The sequence below is a fragment of the Gopherus evgoodei genome, chromosome 18, assembly GCF_007399415.2.
Source record: "Gopherus evgoodei ecotype Sinaloan lineage chromosome 18, rGopEvg1_v1.p, whole genome shotgun sequence".
Taxonomy (NCBI): domain Eukaryota; kingdom Metazoa; phylum Chordata; order Testudines; family Testudinidae; genus Gopherus; species Gopherus evgoodei.
Genome location: NC_044339.1, coordinates 1702256 through 1719382, shown reverse-complemented (window position 1 = coordinate 1719382; position 17127 = coordinate 1702256). Strand labels below are relative to the sequence as shown.

General features: G+C 60.1%; 1 protein-coding gene across 1 annotated transcript in view; it reads left to right on the top strand.

Annotated features, from left to right (window-relative positions):
* The window catches only part of HSPG2 (heparan sulfate proteoglycan 2), a 189453-nt gene that overhangs the window by 21821 nt on the left and 150505 nt on the right, over positions 1-17127 (top strand). The window contains exon 2 of the mRNA XM_030537635.1: positions 15842-15977. Coding sequence (XP_030393495.1) covers positions 15842-15977 — 136 coding nt within the window. The remainder of the gene's footprint in view (positions 1-15841; positions 15978-17127) is intronic.

The following is a 17127-nucleotide window of genomic DNA, read 5'->3' as shown; positions in this document are numbered from 1 at the left end:
CAGTCGGTGCTGACCCCAATGCCCTGCAGTGATAGGGGCTGCTGTGCTGCAGGCAGTGGTGTAGGGAACGCTTTCCCCAGTGCAGCGCTAGGGGGCGCAGTGCTGCTGGAGCTGCTGTCATGGCTGAGGTGTAGAACAGAAGCTAAACTGGCAGCGGCTGGACAGCTGGTGGGGTTGGTCGGCCCCTTTAAAAGGCAGTGCTCCCCATGCACCCCTGTGAGCAGCAGTGCAGCTGCAGTCTGGCCAGGCTGCCCTCCCCTCGCCAGCCCCGTGCGAGGCACAGCGCTCTGGCAGCTGAGTGACGAGGCAGCACAGCAGTGCTGGGGCTGTGGGTCAGTGACCCCTGTGGCCTCAGCGGGGGGGCGGCAGGAGCCCAGCCCTGGATTCTCGCCCCGTTCCTTCCCACAGCGGAGTTCTCTGCCTGGCCTTGGGACGGGTAGTTTGTCCGCCAGGCTTGGCCTAGTTTCCAGAGCCCAGCCCTCCCCTGGCCAAGGACAGGTGGGCAGTTCTGTGCCTTCCATGGACCCCAGAGCTGGGGGCAGCCCAGCCCCCACTGCCCACTCAGAGCGACCGGAGGCCCTTGTGGCCTCCCTGGGTGGGGTCCTCTGAGTGTGGGCTCTCACTGGGGCTGGAATAGGCTCAGGCCTGGGAGTTAGAGTCTCCTTGGCCCCCCCACCAGAGCACAGGGTGCCCCATCCCAATGGGAGCTGGTGGCAGGGCACCGTCCATCCTCCTTAGCACCCAGCCTGAGGAGGGGCTATTCCAGCAAGCAGAGGAGCAGCAGGAGAGGGAGAGCCTTCAGCATCCACTCCCCTCAAACAGCCCCCCATGTCCACCCTTCCCTGGGCAGGACGTTTCCTTGACCCGATACCCTGCCTCCCCGCCCCACACTCCCGGCCTGTCCTCCCGCTCCCTTCCCCTCTCCATGGGTTGCATGGCTGGCTCAGACTGGCGGGGGGAGGGCGGGCAGGAGCCAGGCCACGGCCCAACCTGCCGCAGGCTTGCAGGGTATTTTGGGCTGGGCAGGCCAGCAGGGAGACAGGTTATTTTGGGGATGCTTTGGGCTGATCCATTTTCAGCAGCACTGTGTTCTGCCCCTCCCTCCACCCTGCATGTCAGAGCAGCATAGCTCAGGGACCCCGGGGCCCCTCTCCTCTCCCCATATGGGCAGACCTAGGGAGTCCAAGAGGGGGACAGCCAGCTCGGCTGCACCCCCTTGTGGCAGCGCTTCCCTCCCGTGATTGATCCCTCCTTCCCACCCGGCATCGCCACGTCTGCTTGGTGTCAGGGCTAGAAGGTTAGTCCTACTGGGCACAGTTGCATCTCCTGGGTAGGTCCCCAGACCTCTCGTGCCTTTCACCCTGAGCTGGCAAAGGCCATGGCTACACTGGCACTTTACAGTGCTGCAACATTCCGCGCTCAGGGGTGTGAAAAAAACACCCTCCTGAGCGCTGCAAGATACAGCTCTGTAAAGCTCCCAGCGCTGCAAGCTACACCCCATGAGGATGTGGAGTACGTGCAGCGCTGGGAGAGGCTCTCTCCCAGCGCTGGCTCTGCGACCGCACTCGAGCGGCAGTGCTTTGAAGTGCAAGTGTAGCCATACCCAAAGAGACGGCTGCAGGCCGTAGGCCTGGGAGGAATGGGGCAGAGTGGGTGCTCAGGGTCAGGGAGATGAAATCCTCAACCCAGGAAAATGGGGGAGGGGGTTATCCCCCAATTTCTGACAGTGTCTGAGGAGTTGGAACCTGGTTGGACTCTGGGAATGGGCAGGGAGAGCAGCCCTGGGATGGTGTTGCTGAGCTGCTTTCCCCCGCCAATAACAGGAGAGGCTTTGCAGAATCCCTGCCTGGACCGGCAAGAAGTGTTGGGGGATGGGCTAGCTGGGGGGCTGATGGTTGACACTGAGGGGCACCCCCAGAGCTGGGCAGGCAGTGCTGGGCTAGCAGGGCTAGTCAGGAGCTGAAATAAATAACTGGCTCTCAGTCCTGCACCCCACAAATCTCCAGCCACAGGCACAGGGTGGGGCCAAGCGTGTGAGAAGCAGCGGCATAAAGGCAGGGCCAAGTGGACCAGGTTTGCTGCTGATTCACAAATCTCTCCTGAGTTTGCCAAATCCCTGAGCCACCCCCATCCACATTCGCTTCATTCCTGGAGCCTCCCCACCCCACCCTAGAACTAGAACCACTGTCCACACACAACTGATGGACCAGGACCAGCCCTGACCCCCACCCCCAGTCTGCTCCTCTGCCAGCCTGATTGGCTTGCACAGCCAGCTCCTGAAGGGGCACCTCTCCGGAGGGTTCTCACCTGGCACTAAGCCTGGCGCATGTGTTGGGCCATGCGCCCACTCTGGGCTGGTGAGAGGGCTGGGGAGTGGGGGTATATGAGCCAAAACCGAGACCCTTTGGCCCTGGAGAAGGAAGCGGGAGCTATGGCAGGGATGGCAGTGAGAGAAGTGTGAAGGGGAAAATAACCACAGATGCTGTTAGCAGAGCTGGGGACAGGGAACAGCAGGGGCTGCAGGTCAGGAGTGAAGGGTGCCTGGCAGAGCTATGGGGTGGGGAAGGTCAGGATGGGAATAGCAGGAGTGTGTGAGTAGGGATTGAGGGGCACTGTCAGAGCTGTGTGTGAGTAGAGCATGATTGTGGTAGCGGGTATGCTGGGGCGAGCAGGCCCCGTAACATGAGTTGGAAAATGCTGATCTGAGAATAGGTAAGTTTTCTGGTGCGAACAGGGGAGAAGGGGGGAGTTCTAGGAAGGCTCGAGAGACTGCAGATTTTGGGATGAGTGATAGGCTGTTACAATTAACCCTGTGAGCAGCTGTGATGATTTAGGTCCTTTTGGTCCCCAGAGCCACTGCACCCAGCAGCTCAGCTCCAGGCACTTGGAAAGTTGGTTGTAATTAAGTGGTTATTGGGCCCTGAGCTAGACCCTGGCTGGTGGGGCTGGGGGAGGGCAAGTTGGTGGGAAGGTGAGCCTGATGCAGGTCTCTGGATAGGAGTTGGGAGGAGGGGAATGATTGGGCTCGGCCGTTTTGTCATTGATTTCAGGCTTGAGCACCGTGTGCGTCCTTGGCTGGCGGTAGCTTAGAAAGCTCAGATGGGCTCTTCCAGAGGCGGCAGCAGAGCAGAGGTTTCCTGTAGCTTCAGTGATCGGCTCCTGTGTCGGGAGCCGTGGAGTCTGGGTTCTCGCACGGGGGGCAGGTTTGTTTTTGGTGTGGAGATCTGGTCCTAGTCCATGTCACCGCAGGGGCCTGCTCTCCCACAGCCCTTGCCCTGGTGAGCTGAAGTAGGAGTTTGCCTGCCTGCTAAGAGTCAGGTGTTCAGTGGCCAGCGCTGGATTTCTGAGGCCCCAACCACTTGATTCCTGAATGCTCGGATGGGGGCTGTCAGGGACCGGGACAAGGCACAGGGCTGACAGTCGGCAGCCAGGGTTGGGTTTCCGCTTCTTTTCTGGAGTAGAGTCAAACGGCAGGAGCTTCTGCCAGCTAGGCTAGAATTGGGATGGGAACTGCACCAATAGGGGCAAAGGGAGCAGTTAAGGAGGGTGAGGACGCTGCAAGGAAGCTCCCTGATTTCTCTGTATCAGAGGGTAGCCCGTGTTAGTCTGGATCTGTAAAAGCAGCAAAGAATCCTGTGGCACCTTATAGACCAACAGACGTTTGGGAGCATGAGCTTTCGTGGGTGAATCTGAGGAAGTGGGTATTCACCCACGAAAGCTCATGCTCCCAAACGTCTGTTAGTCCTATAAGGTGCCACAGGAATTCTTGCTGATTTCTCTGTGCCAGCCTTCAGCACAGTGGGGGTGGGGAGATGCCTGGACCCCCTACCCCGACCAAAGAGAAGGAGTTGGCACAATGTGGTGTGTTAGAGAGCGGCAGATCGCCAGTCGCTGCTGGGACGGTGTTGGGCGATGCTGGCCAAGTGTTCTGAGTAGCTGTCGCTGAGATCGGGGTGTGGCAGCGAAGTGGCTGAGCTGCTACCCAACCCGTGCGGGCCCTACAGGAGCTGGCAGGATTGCAGTTCGCTGGGACTCATGGGCTTACTGGGTACACTGCCTGGGATCTGCTCAGGCGCCCTGACGGCCATGAGCTGAGAGTGAAACCAGCAGGGCTGCTAGGAGGGCAATCCAGGCCGGGGCATGGCATGGGCTGCCCCAGGCGGGCACTAACAGGCAGCTCCTGTGTGCTTTAGTGGTGAGCTCTGCGACTTTGCCAAGGATTGTGGTGCTGACTGCTGAGGATGCAGGCAGGTTAATCCAGTCGCCCTCTGGGCGGGTTCCTGGCCCTGTGGCTGCTGTTGGGGCAGGCTGGTCTGGCTGAGCCCCTGGCTGACCCCCTCTGGCAGTTCCAGGGTCCCATGGCAGTGGGCCTGGGCTTGACACGAGCTGGAGAGGCCCCTGTTCTGTACTGAGCACCACGACCATCCTCTGCCATGGATGCTCCTGGCTGAGCAGGGCTCCGTGGAAGTAGCTGGGGCCGCCTCACGTCTTCCTCTGCCCATCCTGGGTCGGGCTTCAGGCTGCCTTGGGGCAATTCCTCCAACCCCCTGGCCTGGGCCCTCCTGTCCGTCTGGCAGGGGTGCTGGTGGAGCAGGGCGCTGTGGTTGGAGTGGCGAGCAGGGACATGTAGGGAAGTTGGATGTCTGTGTTTGGGGTGGGGGCTCTCTGTTAGTCCCTGCTGAACCGCCTGCTGTCTGGTGCACTGTTCCAAGCACAATTTCAGGAAGTGTCTCATTCCTGCCGAGGCCGGGGGCAGGGGCCTGGTGCTGCCCGGAGCTTTAAATAACCCCTGGGCCATCTCTGAGGCTTGGGAATAGCTGCCATTGTTCTGGTGGCAGAGGGGCCCTGGCTCCCACGTGGGGCCATGCTGTCAGGGACTGATCTTTCCTGGGAAGCCCCCATCCCCATCCTTTCCTCAGGGTGACTTTCCTGCAGGGCCGGCGAGGAGGATCCAGGGGGGGCATGGGAGTGCTGTGCATGGTACATGGTGCATTGGGGTACATGAATGTGACTCGCACTCTGAGGGTGAGGGTGAGGGTATGGACAGCAGGTCCCGGCTTCCTATCCCCTCTCCTGGGGGTTTAACACCCTGCTGGCTCTCTGGCGGTCAGTTACACTCGTTGCACCTCCATGTCCATCAGCTTGGCTGGATGGTGACCAGGCTGCAGGGGGGCAGCTTGGGGGAGAATATTTTCCCCTCCTGAACTAATGGAACACAGTGCCTGGTGGGATTCCAGAGCCCTGCATTCAGGCCCAGGCTTTGCTCGCTCCACGCCTACTCTGGGCGATGACCCCCCCAGATGTTAAACATAGCCCAGAAGTCAGCCGTGATGTCAGTATTTCCTGGCTGCAGGGCAGGAGTGAGACAGTGGTGCATGTGTGCGTGTGCATGCTGCCGGCTACGTGGGCGCCCGCCCGTCTGTGGGCATGTCGTACCTGGATACTTCTGCGCACCACTGCCTTTGCATGCGGCTGTGGCCCATCCCTGTGTCCGGGCGCCCTGGCTCTGTCATTAGAGCTCCTTTGTAGCCGGTGCTAGCCGTGGGTTGGTGTCTGGGCTGCAGCGTCTCACAGCTCCAGGGCAGGGATTTGCAGCCTGCTCTACCGAGGCATTTCCAGCAGCTTCCTGGGTTCATTTCTTTTTCTTCTTTATTAGCTGTACAGCCGGAGCCCTTGTAGGGGTGAGTTCAGGGCCCAGTGTGCTGGTGCTGCACAGACACAGAGTAGGCCAGTCCCAGCCCCCCAGAGTTGACAGTCTCAACAGACATGACAGAGACAGGCTGGGAAGGGAACTGAGGCTTTTTTCTTTTTCTTTCTTTCTTTCTTTCTTTTCTTTCTTCTTCTTTCTTTCTTTCTTTCTCTTTCTTTTTTCTTCTTTCTTTTCTTTCTTTCTTTTTCTTTTTTTCTTTTCTTTTTCTTTCTTCTTTCTTTCTTCTTTCTTCTTTTCTTTCTTTCTTTCTACGTATCCTATGAATTTCGGGGCGGGAGGCAGTTTTCAAATTGGCAGCACCTAGACAGTGGAGTTCCCCTCTACTAAGGAGTGTGGTGCCTGGGGCATGGTGTGTTTTGGGCAGCGATGCCGTGGCAGGATCTGAACGGGACACTGAACCACTAACCATCTCCAGTACCCCAGGATTCCAACCCAGTGGCCCTGCAGCATTACCCCACTGCAGAAATGCTGCCCCTTGCTCAGCTGAACTGCCAGGTCTCCTCTGAGGACAGGCCCAAATTAAAGCTGCCCAGGGCCATAGGCACACCCCACATGAGATTCCCCTGGCATGGGCCTGTCTCTCACTGGAATGGCAGCAGGTTTCAGTTGCTCTCAGAGCTACTGGTTCAGGCTGCTTGCAGGCTCAGGCAGGTAATGCTCATACTCAGGCCTTGGCTTCAAGCTTTTCTTTGCCCCTGGGGAGTAGGAACAAATAGATGTGGAAGTGAGAGCTGAGACTGTGAGCTCAGCATGGGACTCTAAGACTGGGGCCTTTCTTTGGTCTGTGTGGGAGGCTGACCTGCAGGGAGATGCTGCTGGCACCCAGCCGCTGGAGGAGGATATGGGGCTAGAGTCCATCCATCCGCCAGGCCGACTGAGTGAATCTGTGCCCCTTGCCTGCTGCCTGCGACCCCGGAGCTCCTGTGAACCCTGAACCCTGCTGCTGGAGGGGGTCTGAGTCACAGGGCCTGATTGTAGGGGCCTCCTGGAGGAGACGTGCCCCCTAGCTCCCAGCAGTCCACACTGGGAGGCGCTGAGGTTCCCCCGCATGAGGCCACAAAACCACTTGACTCCTGAGGGAAATGCACTTTACGCTGGCGACGCAGCACCTTGAGCTGATTCCCCTTCACGTCCCTGGGTGCAGACGAGCCCCAGGGGTCCCTGGCGGCTGCAGGATGCAGCATGGCTTCTACATGCTGCTCTCTCCTCTGTGGCCATGCTGCCCCTGCCCACGGACGGTGGTCTGCACTCGGGTCTTCTTCCTGGGAGAGCCAGGCTGCGGGGGTGTGGGGTGTCCTCCCTGGCCCTTTCAAAAGAGGCCTGGGGGGGGGTGTCCAGGCTAGGGCCTCATCGGAGAGATGTCCCAGTCCTGCCCAAAGGACACACTTTGCTTCTCTGGGGGACTGGGGCTGCGTGTTGGGGTTGAGGGGCACTGGCAGAGCTGGGTGTGGGGAGCTCAGGGCCGGGCGGGCTGTGGGTGAGGAATGGGGGTCACGGGCAGAGCTGGGTGTGAGGACCTCAGGGCCGGGCGGGCTGTGGGTGAGGAATGGGGGCACGGGCAGAGCTGGGTGTGGGGCTCAGGGCCGGGCGGGCTGTGGGTGAGGAATGGGGGGCACGGGCAGAGCTGGGTGTGGGAGCTCAGGGCCGGGCGGGCTGTGGGTGAGGAATGGGGGGCACGGGCAGAGCTGGGTGTGGGGAGCTCAGGGCCGGGCGGGCTGTGGGTGAGGAATGGGGGCACGGGCAGAGCTGGGTGTGGGGAGCTCAGGGCCGGCGGGCTGTGGGTGAGGAATGGAGGCACCGGCAGAGCTGGGTGTGGGGAGCTCAGGGCCGGGCGGGCTGTGGGTGAGGAATGGGGGGCACCGGCAGAGCTGGGTGTGGGGAGCTCAGGGCCGGGCGGGCTGTGGGTGAGGAATGGGGGGCACCAGCGGAGCTGGGTGTGGGGAGCTCAGGGCCGGGCGGGCTGTGGGTGAGGAATGAGGGGCACGGGCAGAGCTGGGTGTGGGGAGTTCAGGGCCGGGCGGGCTGTGGGCGAGGAATGAGGGCACGGGCAGAGCTGGGTGTGCGGAGCTCAGGGCCGGGCGGGCTGTGGGTGAGGAATGGGGGGCACGGCAGAGCTGGGTGTGGGGAGCTCAGGGCCGGGCGGCTGTGGGTGGGAATGGGGGGCACAGGCAGAGCTGGGTGTGGGGAGCTCGGGGCCGGACTGGCTGTGGGTGAGGAATGGGGGGCGCGGGCAGAGCTGGGTGTGGGGAGCTCAGGGCCGGGCGGGCTGTGGGTGAGGAATGGGGGGCACGGGCAGAGCTGGGTGTGGGGAGCTCAGGCCGGGCGGGCTGTGGGTGAGGAATGGGGGGCACGGGCAGAGCTGGGTGTGGGGAGCTCAGGCCGGCGGGCTGTGGGTGAGGAGTGGGGGGCACGGGCAGAGCTGGGTGTGGGGAGCTCGGGCCGGACGGGCTGTGGTGAGGAATGGGGGGCACGAGCAGAGCTGGGTGTGGGGAGCTCAGGGCCGGGCGGGCTGTGGGTGAGGAATGGGGGGCACGGGCAGAGTTGGGTGTGGGGAGCTCAGGTTGCAGTAGTTGGGGGCTGCAAGTTGGAAGTGAGGGGCATCGGCAGAGCCGGAGTGAGCTTGCACCATGCCTGCCCTGTGTATGTTTGACTCTAATCTAATTTTGCCCATAATTGTTTTAAAGAAGAGATGCCAGTGCAGCCCCAGCAGAGCCCCCATCCGCCTGCAGCCGGCGATGCTGGAGGCACTGGCAGCCAGTTCTCGTTACCAGTTACTGTTTCTACTTTGCCTGAGTGTCCCGGGGGGCTGGGCTCCGTTGTCCCGCAGCCTGCAGGGGAAAGACCCACGGAGTGGCCCTGCTGCAGGCTCCCAGCCTTGGGGTTCGCTTAAGGCCCCAGGGGCTGCACAGCTTGGGAGCCTGCCCCATGGGAAGGAGTCCACATGTCCCACTAGGAGTGCCTGTTCCCACCCCAGCGGCTGGTGTCTGTGGGCGGCCAGAGCTGGGGATTTTCCCCTGCTGCTGCATGATCCCATCCTTGGTGGCCACCAACACCTGCTTTTCCTCTCTGGTGCACCAGTTGCGCGGGGCATGGGGGGCCCCAAGTGTCCATGAGGGGCCCAGAGACAGGATCTCTTCCCCCCTCCTCTGCCCACTCCTTCCCAAGATCGGCTTGAGCCAGGAGCCATGGTGGGGGCTGTGGTACGATGGTACACCCCATTGGGTCTCCCTCCTGCAGGCCTCTCCCGAAACCCCGTCTCCATCCCTGCGTCTCTGGCATCCAATCAGCGGGCACATGGCATGGCACTGCAGCAGCCAGCCAGGGGCTGGAGCTGAACTCCAGCTGGGCATCATGTCTTCATTCCACTTCCCGCAGGGCCCCTGTGCCAGGCTGCACCCCAGGCGGGAGATCATGCCCTTGTCTCCATCAGTGTGTGTGGCATCAGTGCCACAGAGTCCCCTCTACCTGTACCCTGTTTCCACCTGGTTGTAGGAGATCTCATTGATCCCAACGAGTTCCAGGAGAGATGCTAAGCTGGCAGAGGGTGGCATGGGGCTAAATAGGGACACCTGGTGCCATCCAGGTTGGGAGCGCAGCAGTGTTGGGCTCATGGGGGCTGTGTGCGTGGAGCCTGGCATGGTGCCATGCTGGCATTTGCAGACTGCATGGATCGCCAGCTCCTGTTTCCCCTTGGCCTTTTCATGCCCATTCAGGCAGGCGGGGCTGATTAAATACCTTTTCTGTTTTCATCAGGCCTTTGTCCCCGGGCCGATCACCCAGGAATAGACCCGGTGTGTTTGCACAGGAAAATGCTGCTGTGACGAATTCCTGCCTCGTCGCGGTCTGATGCCCCAGGCCACTCGCTGCCAGCGGGGCAGGGGAGCCGCACCCAAGCTGCCCCAGAAGGGGACCCCGCCAGGGCCACCGGCTGGCTGTGGGCGCAATCTCTGCTGGGATGTGCCCCCTGTAATGTGATGGGCTGAATGAGTGGGGCTCAGGGGAGAGACTGGGAGCGCAGGCCCTGGGGGTGCAGCAGGGGAGGGGGTTGCTGACCTCTGGGGAGAAGGACAGAGGAATGGGGGTTGGCCCTCAGGCCATTCTGTGCCCTGGGAGGTGCCCCCTGTGCCCCCCAATGCTCTTCTCTCCCTGCTCCTGGGCAGGGAGCTGCTTTGTGGAGCCCCTCCCCCTTTCCTTGCCTGGTGGGGTGAGTGAGCCCCCCTCCCCCGTGGGCTGGATTACAGTGGTTCTGGGTGGGGCATGCGGTAGGCTGGGACTGGATGCACTCAGGGTGGGCACATGGGCTCAGCTGGTGCTAGGTGCTCTGCCAGAGTCATGTCGCTCCCTGCCCTACCCAAGCCCCTGCCAAGAGCTCCCACTTCTAGCTTATTTCATGGGGGCAGTCCTGGGCAGGCCGGTGCGGGGCTGGGAGGGATCCAGCTGGGGCGTCTTCCCATTTGCACCTGCCCAGAGTAGGAAGTGGAGAGACGCTGCTGCGGGGAGTGGGGTGGGTGGCTCTTCCCTTGCAGTCTGTGCTGAGCCAATGCTCAGCGTGGCACTGGGGCATGGTGCTGCAGGGAGCAGGCAGGTGACCCAGCGGGGGTGCTCTCCCCTCTGAGCCAGGTGGCACTGTGCTGCAGGGAGCAGCGAGGGTCTCTCAGGAGGGGTTTTTGCTGCCGTAGGGGGTGTCTTTCAGACACCACGTGAAAAGGGGCCTATGCCCATTTGTCCGTAGCGGCTTGTGCTCTGCTTTGGACACAGGAGGGAAGTGAATCCTGCCCCCCGAATCTCCCTGCACTTTCATACAGATTCTTCACTTCGCATCCCAAAGCAGCATGCAGGATTGCTGTGCACTGTTCAACACCTGCTGCCTCCCACGCAGAGCTGGCTGCATTTCTGTGAGCTTAAGCAGTTTCTGCATAGCTTGTGGGCAGGAGGCTCTAGTGGGATGAGAGCCCCTGTCCTTCCCACCACAGGCCCAAGGCTAAATGGAAGAGTGCAGCCCCCTGCCCCCTACATTTCCTGCTGACAGCCTGGCCAGATTGGGGATGTTGCTTTGCTTTAATCATTGTAAGAAGAGTCCTGGGTGGAAGTCAGCATCCTGCTTCCTGCCAGAGTGATGAGGCAGTGCTGGGAGCTGGCTTGGGGGTTCAGCTCTGGCCAGGGGGCACATGGCCTGTGCATGTGGATCCCCTTCAGCTGCACCCCAGGGTGAGAGACATGGAGCAGAGAGAATGCAGCCCACCTGGCAGGCCCTGCCACCCCAGGGTCAGCGACGGAGGCCAATCTTGTTTCCTCCAATCTGAGATGGGTTCCTGGATTTCCATCAGCCCTCAGCTCAGGGGCAGGTGCACATGCCACAGTTCACGCCTAGGTAGTGGCATGCCAGCACCCACCCATGCTGCAGAAGGAGGCTGCAGGGGTGTTGCTGCCAGCATGCCCACTCCCTGCTGCCCCTCGAAGCAGGGGGCACATAGCCATCTGCCCTGGGCCTCTTGCATGACATGCAAAGTGCTAGCCCCCGCCCTGCTCTGAGTTGCACTGAACTAGTTCCCACTGGAGCTGAGTTTGCTGCTGTGGCCGTCCCCTCGCGTCTTCCCGCCTGAAGGATCCCAAAGGGCTGGACAGTGCATAGGCCAAACTCTGCTCATGTTTTCCTTGGTGCAAATCTGAGGCATCGGGGAGTGACTCCAGGTTCATGGCCCAGGGATCAGTCCCCCCGCCATGGAAATGCAGCTGCCTCCGGGGTGGAGGCTGTTGAACAGCACACAGCACCGTGTGCCCATGGGGAGCAGGCGTGAAGAAGACTGACATGGGGTTATCCAGAATGTAGGTGGCCCGCGCTGGCATTTGCCAGGATGCTGCACCTAGCGTCCATATCCACTCCAGGGAGCAGTGCCAGGGAAGCCTGGGTGGCCGAGGGTGCTGTGGAGCTCAGCTGGAGTGTGGGAGGAGGGAAGGGGGCAGCAGACCAGGGCCCCTGGTGCGGTGCCCAGCGATGACTGTCCTGATGCATTGGTGTGGGGCCCATTGACATTGGGAGGTTCAAAGTGCCCTGCAAAACAAAAAGAGGCTGCTTTGAGCCAGGTCTTGTCTGTCCCAGGAGTCTCTGTGGACAGCTGGGAGCTGGGGACTGGAAGCTGCAGCCACCATGCGGTGAGGGAGGGGATAGTTTCTGAGCCAGCAGTGCCAGTTTCACGTTGGCACTGAATGAGCAGAGGTAGGAAGGATGTGTCCGGGGAAGACTGGGGGCAAGAGCGCCCAGCATCCAGTCCTGGGCCCCCGCCAATTGAGATCTGTAAGGAAAAACCCAGCAGGATGACAACTCCATGGACAAACGCTTTCAGACCTTCTCCGGCCTGCATGGGCACCTCAGTGCCAAAGACGTGTCTGCCCTGCGGGCAGGGCTGGCAGCGGGGCTGGGGGTGACGGCAGCTAGCAGTGGAAGCCCCCACAATGAGATGGGGCCAATGGAAGGGAATGTGGCTCCGGTGGGCTGAGCTGGGTCCTGAACCAAGGGAGAGGCGGTTTCAGTGGGGAGCCGGACCCTGTGCCTGGGCGGGCAGGGAGGCAGCTCCGGCAGGGTGACCCGGGCCCGTGCCCAGCGGGGAGGCGGCTGCGGCGGGGTGAGCTGGGCCCCGCGCCCGGGGAGGGGAGGCGGCTCCGGCGGGTGACCCGGGCCCCGCGCCCGGGGGGGGTGGGGAGGCGGCTCCGGCGGGGTGACCCGGGCCCCGCGTCCGGGGGGGTGGGGAGGCGGCTTCGGCGGGGTGAGCTGGGTCCCGCGCCCGCGTGGGGAGGCGGCTCCGGCTGGGTGAGCTGGGCCCTGCACTATGGGCATGTCTCTGGAGCGAGCCCTCAGGTCTGGGGCCCAGTGGCCTCCCTTCTGAGCTCCGTTCAGCCTGTGCAGCTGTGTGGTTGCATAGCCACCCATGGGGCTGTGTCCGCTACCCAAGTCACTCCTGGGGGCTGGCCATGCAGGGGGACAGAACCCGAGCTGAGAACAGCCCCCCGGGAGCAACCAGTGGCGGGGGATGCTCCGACACCACAGGGAGGGGAGGCGCATGCTGAGCCCAGCTGAGGAGCTGTCTGGGGATCCCCCCCTCTGCGCCAACCCCCGGAATTCCATGGGCTGAGATCATGGCCACGCACAGGTCAGCTGCGAGCACATGACCCTGGGGGGCTGTGGAACACAGCATGGCGGCGGTGGGCTCCTCCAAGCATCCCAGGAATGCGGTGGGTGGCTGGAGATGTACTCACTGCCCCTTCCCCTCCCCCAAAGGCCAGCATGACTTTACTGCTGAGCAATGTCGGCGTGAACCGCTGCCAGGTGGGTGGGTCCAGCTGGCTGCAGCATCCGTAACAAGCCAGCGCCCGCTGTTGGCCGGTGCTGAGCTGGTGGGAACTCAGTCAGAGAGATGCAGCAGCGATGCGCGAGCCCCCAGATCTGCTTCCCACACGCCCATCCCCAGCTCAGCACTCTCCTCGGGCAGCACTGCCCTGGCTGAGGTGACTACATGAGCCTTGGCTGCAGAACTGGCTTCTCAGGGAGGCTAGAGATGGAGGCGTGTGGGCCAGGGCAGGACTCGCCCTGCAGGGTGGGCGCTGGCCACTGCTGTGCTTACGCTGGTGGTCAGAGTCCCCAGCAGAGGGAGGGGCAAAGACCCCACACACACCCCAAGGAACTTCCCCTGCTGGTCTGCATCTCCCTTTCCTTTGCTGCTGCTTGCACCCTGGACATGGACGTATTGTGTTTATCTGGGTCTCTGATCATTCTGCTCTTTACTATAGTAGCAACCAATTTGCCTGGTCCTGAATTGGGGCTGCCTGCCCCCTGCTCAGGCCCCTGCAGAGCTATTCAGAACACAGGCCAGGCCTTCCAGCCCCTCTGCAGAGCCTATTCCTCCCTGGCACCCCGTCATTGCAGCAGTCCTCAGCTGACTGCCCTGGCCCCAGCCCCCAGCCTGCTCCGTGTGGGTGCTGGCACCTGGCTCCACAGCAGGGGTGAGGCCTTTGACCATCCCCAATGTCCTGCGCCTGAGGGCCCCCGGGGACTCCTTAGGCAAAGTAAGCTGTCATGGGGTAAGAGGGACGGTTCTCTCATGGATCAGTAATGAATTAAAAACAGGAAACAAAGGGTAGGAATAAATGGTCAGTTTTCAGAATGGAGAGAGGTAAATAGTGGTGTCCCCCAGGGTCCGTACTGGGCCCAGTCCTATTCAACATATTCCTAAATGATCTGGAAAAAGGGTAAACAGAGGTGTAAAAATTTGCAAATGATACAAAACTACTCAAGAAAGTTAAGTCAAAAGCTGACTGAAGACTTACAAGGGATCTCACAAAACTGGGTGAGTGGGCAACAAAATGACAGATAAAATTCTCTGTTAATAAATGCAAAGTGATGCACATTGGAAAACAGAATCCCAATTATACATATTTAATGATGGGTGTAAATTAGCCGTTACCACTCAAGAAAAAGATCTTGGAGTCGTTGTGGATAGTTTGCTAAAAACATCCACTCAGCGGCAGACAAAAAAGCGAACAGAATGTTGGGAATCATTAAGAAAGGGAGAGATAATAAGACAGAAAATATCATATTGCCTCTGTATAAATTCATGGGAATTATTGCTTCTTTATAAATCCATCTAGAATACTGTGTGCAGTTCTGGTCACCCCATCTCAAAAAAGATATAGTCGAACTGGAAAAGGTTCAGAAAAGGGCAACAAACATGATTATGGATATGGAACAGCTGCCATATGAGGAGAGATTAATAAAACTGGGACTTTTCAGCTTGGAAAAGAGACGATTAAGGCGGGATATGAGTGAAGTCTGTAAAATTATGACGTGTGGAGGAAGTAGATAAGGAAGTGTTTTTACTCCTCATAACACAAGAACAAGGGTCACCAAATGAAATTAATAGGCAGCAAATTTAAAATAAAGGGAAGTATTTCTTCACACAACGCACAGTTAACCTGTGGAACTCCTTGCTGGGGATGTTGCAAAAGCCAAAAGTAAAACTGGGTTGAAAAAGAATGAGATAAGTTTGTGGAGGACAGGTCCAACAATGGCGATTAGGCAGGATGAGCAGGGATACCACCTCCTGCTCTGGGTGTCCTTAAGTCTGTGTCTGCCAGAAGCTGGGAGTGGTAGACAGGAGATGGATCACTCAATAATCGCCCTTTGAGGCACCTGACATTGGCCACTGTCAGAGGGCAGGAGACTGGACTAGATGGACCATTGATCTCACCTAGTATTGCCATTCTTATGTTCTTGAGACTAATTGGAACCAGGTTTCTGTACATGGCATTATAATGGTCCAACCTATTTTTCCTTTGTGCAATTGATTTAAAGGGAGTTTGGTGTCTGGTGTGGCATCTGGGGGGCATCCGTTCCCACATTCCATTGTTCAGGTCCCATTGCACCTAGCTTGTTACTGTCCACTTTGTCCCTCGGGCAGCCATCACTCGCTTGGCTTTGCTGCTGTCTGGACCTTGGTGGCTCCCACTGGGAATTTTTAACCTGCCAATCTCTGAGCCAGACCCAGAGGGTTCCCTGCATTTGAATGGCTCAGAAGGGTGCTTGTCTCTTTCACCTGGTCCCTGGAGCTTCTCGGGGAGTGCTCTCCCTCCATGACAGGCTGCTAATCCCCTACTGCACGCAGCCAAAGAGGGAGTGTGGGTCAGACACAGGACAGAATGCAGCACAGTTGTAAATCGCAGAGAGCCCGACAGAGGGGCATGGGTGCTATCCGGTGTCGCCTCCTGTGCTCAACGCCAGGTGGAGCAAAGCCAAGTGGCCAGGGCAGCCTTGTCTGGCCTGGGGTGTGCTTGCACCAAGGCAGCTGCACTGTGCCACCGACCCCGTGTAGCTGCACGGAGTGCCAAGGGAGTGATTGCGTTCCTGCCAGCGCTGCTTGGCCCCTGCAGCATTGTTACAGAGAGAGAGCCCTGAAGTTTCCCCTGCTCAAGGGAGCTCTGGGGGCACTAGGGCAGGGTGCTGGGGGCACCCTCAAGCCCTGCCCCACCCTCAAACTCCCATGCATGAGGGTGCTCTGGGCGCTGATCCAGCCCAGGTTCTGATTTGCCAAGAAGTAGGGCTGGCCACTGACTGATGCTGTCTGGGCTTCTCTCCGGCAGGTCTCCCATGCTGCCCAGGGGCTGAACGAAGCCTCCTTCCCTGAGGATACAGAGTCTGACCCAGCGGGCACACCCTGGTGGAGTGACGCCAATCTCTCCGATGACGAAGACATGCTGGCAGATGAGGCCTCTGGAGGTAAGGGCTGCAAGGCTCCAGCGTGCCCTCCCCGGCCTGGGCTCCGAGATCTGTGCTTCCCTCCCCGCTGCCTGCTGAGAGAGGGACAGGGCCAGTTCCTGTGGCCACCAAATGCACGGCTGCTCTCATGTCCCCTGTGCCCCAGCACCCTGGGGACATGGGATGAACGCTCCCACCCAGGCAGGGACTTTGCAGCCCCGATGTGCTGGGGGGAAGTTCTGGGCTGTCCCGCTTCGGAGAGGGATCAGTGGATACAGGGGCAGCCCAACCTTTCCTGAGTGCTGCCATCCATCCTCGGCAGCCTGCAGTGCTGGGCTCCATCCTGGAGCAGGCATCAAAGCAGGTGGGAGGGAGCAAACTCCCCTTCAGAGCAGGCTTGTTAACCCTGCCTGCCCGAAAAAACTAGACTCCTTTGGGCCAGAGAGCCCCAAATCCAGACCTTAGAGAGAGCCCTGGGGGTGGCCGGTGCATGACCACGAGCGGGTCTGTGCTTAAAACGCTGCGTTGGTGCAGGTGCAGCTGCGCCACGGGAGCCCTTTAATGAAGACGCTCAAAACCGACCAGAGAGACCTGGTTAATCCACCTCCACGACCCAGCACTGCCTGCCCTGGCGCGTAGCTCAGTGTAACTGTGGCTGTAATACAGAGAGATTTCGCAGTGGAGAGTAGGGCTGAGTGTGTGTGGACCCTGTGTATGGGTGTGTAACCCGCACGCTTGCATTTCAGGATCTAGTGATGTAAGCGAGAGTAAACCGAGGGGTCACGTGGGCATGCATCTGCATTTGTGCTTACATGCACGGGTATGCGTGTGTGCGCGAGTGTGTGTGCAAGTGTGTACAGATGTGAATGTGCAGAAATGTGTTAAAGCATCATCTAGCGCCCCCTGCTGCCAAGTCCTGAAGGTGCCGTGTAACAATTTGGGGCCCCGCAGGACTCTTGTCCTTCCAGCCCTCACCCAGGTGGTCCTGGGGCTCCATGAGCTGGCAGGGACAGACAGCAGGCACATCCCCTCCGGCCATAAGCAGGACAGGCCCAGATGCCCCTGTGCAGGCCCCCGCAGCGGGTGGCCGAGCTCCCCATGGGCAGGCACTTGTGAACCAGCACCATGCCCAGTGCAATAACGGTCAGTCCTGAGCGGGGGCCGTCCCCGG